Source organism: Balaenoptera borealis (assembly GCF_965194805.1).
Source record: "Balaenoptera borealis genome assembly, chromosome: 19".
NCBI lineage: Eukaryota > Metazoa > Chordata > Mammalia > Artiodactyla > Balaenopteridae > Balaenoptera > Balaenoptera borealis.
Genome location: NC_138878.1, coordinates 53,621,748 through 53,634,927, shown reverse-complemented (window position 1 = coordinate 53,634,927; position 13,180 = coordinate 53,621,748). Strand labels below are relative to the sequence as shown.

The 13,180-nt window shown below is 36.0% G+C and overlaps 1 protein-coding gene across 2 annotated transcripts in view; it reads right to left on the bottom strand.

The window, feature by feature from the left end:
• Positions 1 to 13,180, bottom strand: part of ZNF566 (zinc finger protein 566) — a 38,218-nt gene that overhangs the window by 17,602 nt on the left and 7,436 nt on the right. The window contains exons 2-4 of one of the 2 annotated variants that reach the window (XM_082367398.1): positions 5,886 to 5,958; positions 2,536 to 2,662; positions 2,137 to 2,235 (exon numbers count right to left, since the gene is read on the bottom strand). In XM_082367398.1, the coding sequence (XP_082223524.1) occupies positions 2,137 to 2,235; positions 2,536 to 2,662; positions 5,886 to 5,894 (235 nt within the window). In that variant the 5' untranslated portion in view covers positions 5,895 to 5,958. The remainder of the gene's footprint in view (positions 1 to 2,136; positions 2,236 to 2,535; positions 2,663 to 5,885; positions 5,959 to 13,180) is intronic. The other variant, XM_082367399.1, reaches the window with a different exon arrangement.

Here is a 13,180-nt window from a genome sequence, read left to right as displayed (position 1 = left end):
AGTAATAGATTAAAAGTGTAAAATATAGTAGCAAACAAGTTAAAAACAGTAGCACCATTAAGGTGAAAATATTCCTCTCACTAGTACTCAGTAGAATGACACTAAAACAATCCAGTGTACCAAGAAATCAGTGTAAAAGTTATTAGGGATGATAAAGCATTAAAGTTATATAAGGGAGAAAATTTCCATATTTTTTAGAATTACATATTGAGGTTATACAAGGGTGAAATGACTTGAAGTCTTGGATTTGAAAATACTTTAATAATAACAACTGGGATAGATGAAGCACTGGCCTCCTGGCTGCTCCTCACACAGAGCCAATGCATACCTGCCTCGGGCCGTTGAATGTTTGGCTTCCTCTCTCTGGAATGTTCTTCCTCCCAGTAATCACATACAATGATTTACAGCTATACTTCTTCAGGTCTCTGTCCCAATGTCATCTTATTAGAAAAAGTTTCTTGTACCATATCACATAAAATAGCACCCCCCCATCCCCTTTCTCCACTTTGTTTTTCTTTTCAGCACTTACCATTATATATTATATATTCATTTATTTGTGTATCTCTCCGTGCACCAGAGGGTAAACTCTGGAAATAGAGAGTCTGCACATTCTATTCACTGCTGTAACCTCAGTGTTGACTGTAGTGCTGGGCATGCAACAGGTATTCAATAAACATATACTGATCTATCGACAGATGAATGGATAAAGAAGATGTGGTACATATACACAATGGAATATTACTCAGCCATTAAAAAGAATGAAATAATGCCATTTGCAGCAATATGGATGGACCTGAAGATTATTATACTAAGTGAAGTCAGACAGAGCAAGACAAATATCATATGCTATCACTTATACATGGAATTAAAAAAAATAATAATACAAATGAACTTATTTACAAAACAGAAACAGACTCACAGACTTAGAGAATGAACTTATGGTTACCAGGGGGAAGGGTTGGGGGGAGGGATAAACTGGGAGTTTGGGAATGACATGTACACACTGCTATATTTAAAACAGGTGACCAACAAGGACCTACTGTATAGCACAGGGAACTCTGCTCAATATTCTGTAATAACCTAAATGGGAAAAGAATTTGAAAAAGAATAGATACATGTATATGTATAAATGAATCACTTTGTTGTACACCTGAAACTAACACAACATTGTTAATCAACTGTTCTTCAATATAAAATAAAAATTAAAAAAAAACACATATACTGAATTAAGGAATGTGCTGTCCTGGTTTTTCCTTTTTTAAAAAAAATTTATCTTTGCTAGCACTAAGCTCTCAATGGAGGCACAGAGCCTTTTTTCCTTTTTTCCATTAAAGTCAATGACATGCATGCTCAAATTTCCCTCTATGACATCTATGTGGATCAACTCCTCTTCTACCTCTTTAGCCCTCACTTTCTGCTGGGCTCCCTATTTTAACCTCACTTATGGTGCCTCTACATTTTAGGAGTTATATATAGTATCCCTATAAAGCTATAAACTCTAAAATTGCTTATCCATTTCTTGTTGTTTTTTTTTTTCATTTTTGGCTGTACCATGCAGCTTAAGGGATCTTAGTTCCCCGAACAGGGATCAAACCCGTGCCCCCTTCAGTGGAAGCGTGGAGTCCTAACCACTGGACCACCAGGGAATTCCTGCTTGTTTGTTTTTTAATCTCTTCAGTACCTAGCAGACAGAGTACCTCACACACATTAGAAAATCAGTAAATGAATGAATCAATGAGTGTATGAGCTACTGTATCATAAAAACCCTAAAGGAAATAAGTCTTTGGTAATGTAGAAAAAAAAAATATTTCAGGAGACAGTGATGCTTTTTAAAGACTAAATACGAAAGAGGATAAGCTGATAAGGAAGTAGATCCAAATTTGGAAAGAAAGGAATATTATTAGAGAAGGTGGAGGAGGGCACCAGCTGTTTAGAATTGGGACAGAAGTACACGAGAAGAGCAGGTGGAATGTGTTACGTAAGGGGAAAAGGTAAGATCATTTGAAATGTCATGCTGAAAAGGTTTACTTTTGCACAACAGGCCTAAAGTTTTTAAGGAGAGTTTCCCAGATTTCATCTCAAAGGTGCAGTCTCTCCACTGACCAATTGGGTCATTACCTGCCATGCCTCACTTACCTGGCCACTGGTCTCTTGTTAGTTCTCTGTCAACCAACCAGGGTTCCTTCCCTTGCTCCAAGAAGGAGATCACATCTGGTTTAGAAATAGAACGTCCTGCTTACAAAAGAAGTAATGAGATAAGTTTATGATGAGAATGTCCCAGAATTCAAATCCAGTCCCTTCATTATTAAGAAAGAGTCAAAGAAAGATACATCAGATTTATGAAACATAACAGAGGACTTGAAACTTGCCTCATAACTCAATGCAGCTTCCTCTTTCTAACTCTACAGTATTAAAATTATTCCTCTGGAAATAAGCTGTAGAAATCCAAATGGTTACTTGAAATGTAGGTGAGTATAACACCAGAAGAAGTAGACCTTCTCAAGGCAGAATCTGAATTATTATGGATGTCCTTACCCATTGAAACCAGGTTGCTGTAATTCTCCAACATCACCTCTCTGTATAAATCTCTCTGAGCATCATTCAGGTACTCCCACTCCTCCTGAGAGAAGTCTATGGACACATCACTGAACATCACTGACTCCTGGAACAACAACCATGTTAAATTGTTAAAAATTAGATTGGATTAATAATCATAAGTGTTTTTGTGATGGAAAGAGAGAAGAAAAAAATAAAGCTAGAAGAGGGACTTCCCTGGTGGCGCAGTGGTTAAGAATCTGCCTGCCAATGCAGGGGACACAGGTTCGAGCCCTGGTCCGGGAAGATCCCACATGCTGCGGAGCAACAAAGCCAGTGCGCCACAACTACTGAGCCTGCGCCCTAGAGCCTGCGAGCCACAATTACTGAGCCCACGTGCCACAACTACTGAAGCCCACGTGCCTAGAGCCTGTGCTCTGCAACAAGAGAAACCACTGTAGTGAGAAGCCCGCGCACCACAAGGAAGAGTAGCCCCCGCTCACCGCAACTAGAGAAAGCCCGCGCACAGCAACAAAGACCCAACACAGCCAAAAATAAATAAATAAATAAATTTATTAAAATAAAGCTAGAAGAAGTGAAAACCAGCAAGCATACAGAGTGGGGCTGAATGTCTGGGATGCATCTGGAGGACTGTAAACAAATAAGCAGGACTGAATCACTGAGTTTCCAAGTCATCTGTTTCCTCCAAGGAAACTGCCTGTGCATAGTGGGACACTTCCATTATCCAAGTAAGTCTGGGAAGGTACAAAATCCAGCCAAGACGAGTTTCCTCATTAAATGAAATAGTATACACAAACAACTAGCAAATGCTTGTCATATAATATGTTATGAATACATGTGACTATCTTTTCCAAAATAGCTATAAGTAAAATTTCAGAATAAGGGATAAAAAGAAGACATTAAAAGCAGGTTGGACAAAAGCCATCAAGAATCAGAGAGGCGGGGCTTCCCTGGTGGCGCAGTGGTTAAGAATCCTCCTGCCAAGGCAGGGGACACGGGTTCGAGCCCTGGGCCGGGAAGATCCCACATGCCGCAGAGCAACTAAGCTCGTGAGCCACAACTACTGAGCCCATGTGCCACAACTACTGATGCCTGCGCACCTAGATCCCATGCTCCATAACAAGAGAAGCCACTGCAATGAGAAGCCCCCGCACCGCAGTGAAGAGCAGCCCCTGCTCGCCCCAACTAGAGAAAGCCTGCGTGCAGCAAGAAAGACTCAACGCAGCCAAAAAAATAAATAAATAAAAAATAAATTTTAAAAAAAGACCCAGAGAGGCAATGGGGTTCTTAAGAAAACCACTAAAAACAAGAAATGGTAAGAACAATTCTTCAATATGCTGATGAAGAAAAGAAATTCTGATCTAGAAATCTATAACCAAATTTTCATTCTGTTGTGACAATTGAAAAAAGAAATTCCTAGACATGGAACGACTCAGCACAATTTCTTAGGAAACTACCAGAGGCTGTGCTCCACCAAAATCAGAGAGTAAACCAGAAAAGAGGAAGACATGAGATTCAAGAAATAAGTGAATTAACATGGGAGAACAGTGAAGGAAAATCCCTGGGGGGGGGGGGGGGGAAGGGGAAGTCTTTGGGAAACAGACCTAGAGAGCAACTAGATGGGAGCAGGGTGAAAAAGGGAATAGGGATGGATGTCTCCATGTTCAAAAGGAATTGATGTGTTTGACCAGATGGAAAACGTATTGATTGGCATGTGGCAGTGATTCTGGAGATTTTGGATATAAATACATGGAAAACTAAGCAAATGGGGGGAAGAAAGCAATTAACCCCAGGTAAAATGAAAGCTTGTAACAGAAAAAAGCCATGAGCTGGCTCAGCAGTGAGTGATATTTACAGTCCTAAGAACGTGTACACTATTGATTTAACCAAAAATTGTGATATAATAACAGAATCAGAGGAAATGAAGGGTGCAATATGTAAGTATAATGTCCTTTCCACTCTGCAGTAAGTCAAGAGATAATGAGTAAAACTGATTATCAATATTCAAGAGTTGAGGGCAGCTACCTTTTGGGAGTGGAACTGGTAGTGGAGCCAGATTGAAACAGCACTACTTTACTTCTGAACATGTACAATATGACTTTAAAAAATATTTTAAATTTCCATATAATTCAAGACTGATCCATTCTAATGTCACACTACTGTATAATAAGTTATTCCTTGTTAAATTCTTTCCATAAGCATATTTTTTTCACTGAATAATATTCTATAATATGGACATAAGTGACAACTTCTCCTTTGCTTTCAGACGTTGAGGGTGAAGGTGATCTTTAAAGACCTTCCCAACATTGGCCCAATCTCACCTAAAACCGCCCATTGCTCAACTGTAAATTTCCTTTGTTCCTGAACTACAGGAAATTGGCAGAACGTGATCCAGTTTCACACAATGGCATTACTGATGTCTATTTATCATGGATGATCTCGTGGGGTGTCAGAGCTTTGTACCAACCACCAGTCATACCTCCAAACCTGAAAGTCTCATACATAGGAGATCTTTCTGTGTGTTAAGAATGAAATCAAAGAAAACCATTCCACATACTTTCTTACTGGAAAACCTAGGTCTGTGGAGATGATCAGGGCTTTTTCCTATGAGGTGCCCCTAATTACCCATCTCCATCCTATCAAATCACTGTCCAAAGCAAATTAGATTAACAAATGGAAAACACATTTCTGTTCTACCAAGATTTCTGACACAACTCTGAGAGAAGATGCTGAAGGACTTACTAAATGGATTTGTAAACACTGTTTAAAAGAAGAAGGGGGGACTGTGGAGGGCACTGGGTAGTTTAGGAGGAAATAGGGGTCAGGTTCCTGAAGGGGGACCATGTTAACCAGTGAAAAAAACTTTCTTCCAAACCTGGTCTCAGTCAGACTGTTTTTACATTATGTAATTAACAATTTGTGGGAACAAATAAAGATACTTGATGAACTCCATAAGCAATTTTCTAATGGATTTCAATCTGATTAAGACCCTTCAGAGAAACTTGTTATCTAACCCCTCAGCCCTCTAACAGTTATCTGTAATTTAAGAGTATAAAGATCTTTAACCAGACATTCCTTCCTTTTTTCCAACAATGATTATCTAACCACTTATTTTTTCTATAAATATTTCCACCGCGAGAAATTTTTGAATTGACTTATTAGAGACCTTTTCTTTAGAGCAAGAGTAAGAGAATTTTGGCATTGCTTATAACTAAACTGTCTGAAAGTTGTTTTTTTAAGACACCTAAAAGCTCATGATGAGGAAAGCAAATATTTACATGTATTGGGTAAAAATGACTCTATTTGAGCAAAAAGAAACAGCATCTCACCTGAGCCATGGCTTTGATATTTGCAGAAAAGGACCAGTCTTCCTCTGGGCTCCTCTTCTGGAAAAAGGCAGAGCTGAAGGAGACGATAAGAAGCTATATAAGATCCCACTTGCCTCATAGCTCCCAGAATGATCATATTTCCCCTCTGTTCACTCCACACAAACAGTTGAGGGGTATCAGTGAGAAGAATGGGCAAATCTCTCATTATCCCCTACTCCAGAAACCTCAAGCTTTGACTAGAGCCAGATAGATCTGGACAACTTGACATGGGTTAGAGAACATAGCTTGTATATATACACATATACACACAAAGATGTACTTTTGAAAAGTACAAATTTTAGCATATTATACACACTGTTACTATTTTTACTTAATATATCTTGGACCAGATCCCAACTAGTACATTCAGAGCTACATAATTCTCTTAGCTACATTGGATTCTACTAAATGGATACACTTTAATTTATTCAACCAATTTGCTGCCAATGATCATTTGGGTTGTTTCCAGTCTTTCACTATAACAAACAATGCTGTGATATATATTCTTGTACATATATCATTTTACCTGTATATAAATTCTGAATGATTAATTCCTAAAAGTTGATCATATGCATTTTAATTTGGATATACATTGGTCAAACCAATTTTCAATGATCTTGGATTGTACAATCAGGTCCCAAGTCCTGACCAAGAAACATCTGGTTGATAAACCAGATCCTCTAATCTTGCCTAGTTGAGAAGACTTTTGGGGTTAATGAGCCTTGACTTAAGAAAACTGAAATCCAGAAAAGCAAACAAAGTAATTTTACAGAATTTACAGTAATTTGGGGAAGATATTAAAATTAGCATAACAATATAAAGGAATTAAAAACTACAGAAATAACATAGAAATGGACTAAACCCACATCACTGATGCTTTAGAACAGCTTTTGACTATAAGTACAGTAATAAAATTCATAATTGTGTATATTCTGTGTGCTTCTATACTAATAGAAGTCTAAAACTGTTTAAGGGGAGTAACTGAATTTGTCATCGATGTTTAAATGTTTAAGAAAATTTGTGTTTTTTTTGTTTATTGGATATAGGAATGTAATAAACTGAGCATTATAAAAGTATAACGGGCAGTGAGCATCCTCTATATATACCAAGCTCCTTGATCATCAAACAATTTATCAATAATTTCATGTAAAACTGACGACTCAGGAAGTAACACCATGGTATCATGTTATAAATTATTTAATGGCTACTTCTACCCCTAGTTACTCACTGCATTCCCCCACAGGTAAACACATTCCAGGAAATGAAAACCAAAGTAATCCACAAATGCCTCTTCCTTAAAACCTGAAAGCATTCCTTTAAATAACTATTATTACTACTTACTAAGTTCTTAGTATTTTTATCAACCACATAGCCTCTTACATGCCAGGTATTGTGCTAAAAGAAGAAGGGGGGACTGTGGAGGTCACTGTTGATACTAAAGAATCAACAGTAATCCAGAAAGAAAGAGTTCCTTCTCCTATACTCCTCACTTTTAAGTCCCCCTTTCTGGTGTCTCTTCCTGGCCTTTCCCTGACTTTAAAGGGACTTCCTCAAGTGCTATACCTTCCAAGCAGAATGGGCAGGAAACATCTCACTTCAATAGCTCCATACTATGTTTGTCACATTCCCAGCCCTCTTCATCTTTGCCCCAGATGGTATCCTCCCAGGCTGAATTCTTGCATCTGGAAGATCTGCTCCTCCCTTTTAAAGCCAACAATCTCTGTGGCCAAGACCATCGTATATTTGCAACATGACGACACCTGGGGCATGGAGCACTGCCAGAAGATACCACTACGGAGAAGAGAGTCTTACAATCTAATAGGTGATTTAAAATTTTTGAGAATTTTGCACTCTTCTAAATAACACACTTCTTTTAATTAAAAAAAAAAATGTAATGTATTAAATATTTCCAGCATTACCCTGAAAATTTCCTGTATGCTAGGAACTGTAGTTGTCTGCTAGTAACAGAGACCTGAAAAGCAGTTTAATTTTTCTTATATAATGAGAAGGCTAGAAGTAGGTAGTGGCTGACTTGGGTCCCCATGGTTGTTTTAGACACAATATCTATCATACAATTAAAGATTACTAGACATGCAAAGAGATAAAAACAGAAAACAGCAGCAGAACCAAAGACAATTTAGATACTGGAGTTGGCAAACAAATAATTTTAAATGGCTATAATTAAAATGTTAAAGGCAACCAAGGAAAAGATAGGCAAATGGATGATAAGACGAAGAAACTAAACAGAATTGAAATCCATAAAATTTTGGCAAATTAAGAAACAAAGAAGTCATTGCATGGTTTTGAGGTCAGACAAGCAGAAGACAGGATCACTGAACTCAAAGACAAGCCAACAAAAAATAGCCACATGAAGTGTGGGAGAAAAAAAATAACAGGAGTATAAAAGACACATGAGACACAGTTAAAAGATCTACCACAAACATAAGTGGAGTCTCAGAAGGAGAAGAGATTGGAGAGGAATTAATATTTGAATAGATGTATACACTGATGTGTATAAAATTGATGACTAATAAGAACCTGCTGTATAAAAAAATAAATAAAATTAAATTAAAAAATTAAACAACAACAACAACAAAAGAGCCTATGGGGGAGACCGATCTGAAAAAATTTTTTTAAATTAAAAAAAAAATTTTTTTTTAATTTGAATACATGAATTGATTAAAAGTCTCAACAAGAGTTTCAACCCCCTTCTTCAGGTTTCTTCAGCAAACCTGAAGAATAATATATAAGAAGGTAAACAAAACACACAAAACAAAAGCAAAACCACAACCAAGCATATCAGAGTCAAACTGCTAAAAACCAAAGAGAAAGGAAAAAATTATTGATAGTACCCAGAAGAATGAAAGATCTATTACCAACAGCACTGATAAAAAAGAAAGGGATAACATGAACAAAATCAGGAATGAAAAAGGGAACATTATGAAAGATAGCATTGACGTTAAAAAGATAATAAGAGAATATTAATAACTTTATGTTCTTAAGTTTGAAAGCTTAGATGAAATGGACAAATTCCCTGGAAAAAAAAAGCCAAAACTGACAAAACAAAACAAACAGAAACAACAGAATAGCTGAAAAGTTAAATTGATTCCATAATTTAAAATTTACCTATCAAGAAAATTTCAGGCCCAGATAGCTTCACCAGTGAATTCTTCCAAAGTTAAGGATTAACTGTAGCCTTACAATGTAGTGAAAAGAGAACACAAGGAATTCTTCCCAACTCATATGAGGCTAATGTAAGCCTGACACCAAAACTTAATGAAGACATTAGAAGAAAAGAAAATTATAGGCCAATATTTCTCATGAACACACATGCAGAAATTCTACAAAAAGTATTAGCAAATCTAACCCACTGGGGGAAAAATGTAATACATTATGGCTAAGTAGGGTTTATTTCAGGAATAAAAGGTTGGTTCAACTTTTGAAAATCAACATAATTTACCAGATTAATAATAAACAATACCACATTTGATCCTTTCATAGACACAGAAAACGCATTTAACTAAATTCAGCCCTCATTAATGTAAAAAAGTCTTAGCAAATGAGAAAGCGAACTCCCTCAACCTGATAAATAGCATTTACAATAGGTGTTTTTGTAGATGCTAATACAAGGACAAATACAAAAAGCAATTGTACTTCTAGCAGCAATTGGAAATTTTTCAAAATTTAAATGCTGTTACAATTTCAACAGTAAATGTCAAATACCCAGGTATAAATCTACAAAAGATGTGCACTGAAAACCATAGCTAACTGATGAGAGAAATTAAAGACCTTAACAAATGTAGATATAAGCCATATTTAATAGTTGGAAGATGCAATACTGATGTCAATTCTCCCCATATTAACAAATAGATACACAAACAAAATCCCAGCAATGATTTTTCTTTTTTGGTGAGAATTAACAAATTGATTCTAACATCTACAGGAAATTGATTTCTTGAAAAAGAAAAAAAGTCAGAGGATTAATACTACAGATTTCAAGACAGTGGTACTGACAAAAGACAAAAAATAAAAAAGAATACAGTTCAGAAAGAGAGCCACATATATAATACCACCTGATTTATGATAAAAGCTCCTTGCAATTCAGATGGGCAAGGATGGTATGTTCAATAAAATAGTGGTGGAACAACTGGGTACTTGAATGGAAAAAAAATTAACCTTTATCCTTACCTCTCACCGTACACAAAAATTAATTCAATATGGATCATAGTCTTAAATGTGAATGATAAATTTATAAAGCTTCTAAAAGAAAACATAGGAGTGTATCTTCAAGACCTTGGGAATAATCAAAGATTTCTTTTCAAGACATAAAAAAACCACTAATCCTAAAAGACAAAGGGCTAAAAAACTGCTAGAAAAATGGGGAAAGATATAAATAGGCAATCACAAAAACAGATTTTAAAATGTTCAAGCACATTCATAATTAAAGAAATTAGAAAACAACACCGAGATACTATGTTTCATGTATTAGATTGGTAAAAACAAAAGGCATGCATGAGGACACATTCTGCTCCTAGGCTGTGGGGAGAAAGAGACACTCTTACACACTGCAAGTGGGAATGAAAACTGGTACAACAGCTCTAAAGGAGAATTTAGCAACACCTAACAAAACTGCATACACACCTACCTTTTGACCCAGCAATCCCACTTCTAGGAATCTACTCTGAGGATATACCTCCAGCAATACAAAAATACATATATACAAAGTATTCATTGCAGCAGTATTTCTAGTAGTAAAATATTGACCTAAATGCCCATAATAGGAGAGTGGTTGAATAAACTATGATTAAATCCATATACTGGAATATTATGTAGCTGTAAAAAAGAATTATTAGTATCTCTTTGAATTGCAGTAGAATAATGTCCAGGATATGTCATTAAGTGAAAGAAGCAATGTTCAAAAGAGTACCTAGAATATGTTATCTTTAATGCAAAAAAAAAGAGGTCATTCAAAAGAGTACCTGTATCTGCTCATTTGTGCAAAGGAAATACCAGAAGGATAAAACAGAAACTAACGAGACTGATTATGTACAAGAAGTGGGCAGGAACCATGTTAATGTTTTCATACTCAAAATATTATGACATGTTACAATCAACCAGGATGTGAAGGAACCCAAAGTGTAACACACAAAGCTAAATGTAGGAAAAATGAGTAACAAAACTATACTGAAGAGGGTAGTGAAGAAAACTAAATTGAGTAACTTTGGAAACAGTTTTGACTATATAAGGTTAAGTTAAAGAACAAAAAAGTTGCACACAAATACTTTACTGTACTTAGTACATTTATTTTTTACACGAGTATGGGGTTAGCAATTCTGCAACTACTTTATATACATTCTAGGATATGTGTAAAAAAATTATTGATACTAAGAAGCAGGTTTCTCATTGTTGGAGAAAAGAGTTACAAATAAGGAAATGGCCAAACCTGAAGGGAGACAATTCTCCATGAGTCTTGCATGTTTCTGCACATGTTGCCAGGTCGGAGACTAAGTGCTTTTATTCTGGATAATTTCTGCAAGATGTTTATATAATGAACAGCCTTGGAGGACAGAGATAGTCTCTCTCTAGAGCAAAAGCCAGGCATGCTTATTACCCATTATAAAAGGTTCAGGTTCCCTAAATTCAAGGGAGCACATAAATACCTGTGTATTTTGCATCACCCTATGGATGCAAGTGAACCAGTGCAAGGAAAATATTGATACTTTGGCTACTGTTACCACAATGAGCAACAAACTTTCATCTCTGACTCCGAAATCTCATGTCTTCTACCAGCATCTGTGAAGCTGCCCAAGGTAACTTTTAACTTATAAGTAGGGTAAAATCTCAGACACTTCACAGTTCTTGACAGAATCCCATGGTACTGAACTGGAATTGAAAGTATGAGTATGAACTGGTGGTTTTTAAATATATACAAATAAAGATAGACAGATAGATAGATAGGTAGATAGATATGTGTGTATATACATTTGCTTATTTTCTAGCTCTGTCCGTTGCCAGGAACTAGAGGAATTACACCCAGATAGAAATGAGCACACCAAGTGCCCAGAGCTTGGTTTATAAATCCACTCTCCAATAAAAGAAACCAGGGATCCTTGGAGAAATTGCTGATTCCAGGGCTAGAGGAGGGAAAAATACAAGCCTGGAACATATTGGTGCCAGAAAGTAAGACAGTGCTCAAAAAAATAATGGCATGTTGAAAGGACACAGAAGTCAAACTGAAGGAGTTCCTAGTGGCCAAATCTGGGACAATTTGAGCAACAAAATATGTAACAATAATAGATTATGAACTCATAGAATAATATATATATATATATGAGTTCATAAATAATTGAACACATAAGAGGAATAAGGGACAACTCTTCTTTACACTAGAATTTAAATTAATAAATGTAGAAGGAATGATGGTAAGGGAAAATCACCACTAGGCAAACATCACAGTAATAATTGTTACAGATAAGAATTATCAATGGATATTAAAATTAATGAGTGAAAGTATAATGAGAAACAGTATTTTTGCATAGTCCCAAAGCACCTCCCCACGAGATACTTATTAATTAAAAAGAGGAATACAGTAATTTTACAAAGGAGAAACCAGGCAGACACCACCTTTAACCAAGTGATCAAAGTTAACATTATCAATAATGAGATATACTGATATAACTCCTGATATGACACATTGAGAAGAACACAACATCATTTCTGTGATCTTTTTGCCAAAAATGCATAGTCTAAATTTAGTCACGAGGAAACAGCAGACAAATCCAAATGAAAGACATTCTACAAAATAACTGGCCAGTGCTCCTCAAAAGTGTCAAGGTCATAAAAGACAAAAAGGACTAAAGAACTATGTCAGATGGGAAGAGACTAACAAAACAAGACAACTAAATCAATCTGGGAACTTAGATTGGATTCTGGAACAGAACAGGGCACTGATAAGACAATTAGCAAAATTTAAATAAGGTTTGTAAATTAGCAAATGTTTTGTATCAGGGTAAATTTCCTGGTTTTCATAATTGTACTGTGGACACCTGAGTGAAGAGTATATTGGAATTCTTTGCACTATGTTTACAATATGAAAATTAAAAGTTTTTTTAATGAAAAAAATTAAAAGGACAAGAGAACACTTTTAAAAATTGGATATTCAAATGGCCAATAAAGATATGAAAAGGTGCTGAACATCATTACACACCAGGGAAATGCAAATTAAAACTGTGATGAAATTCCACTACACATCCACC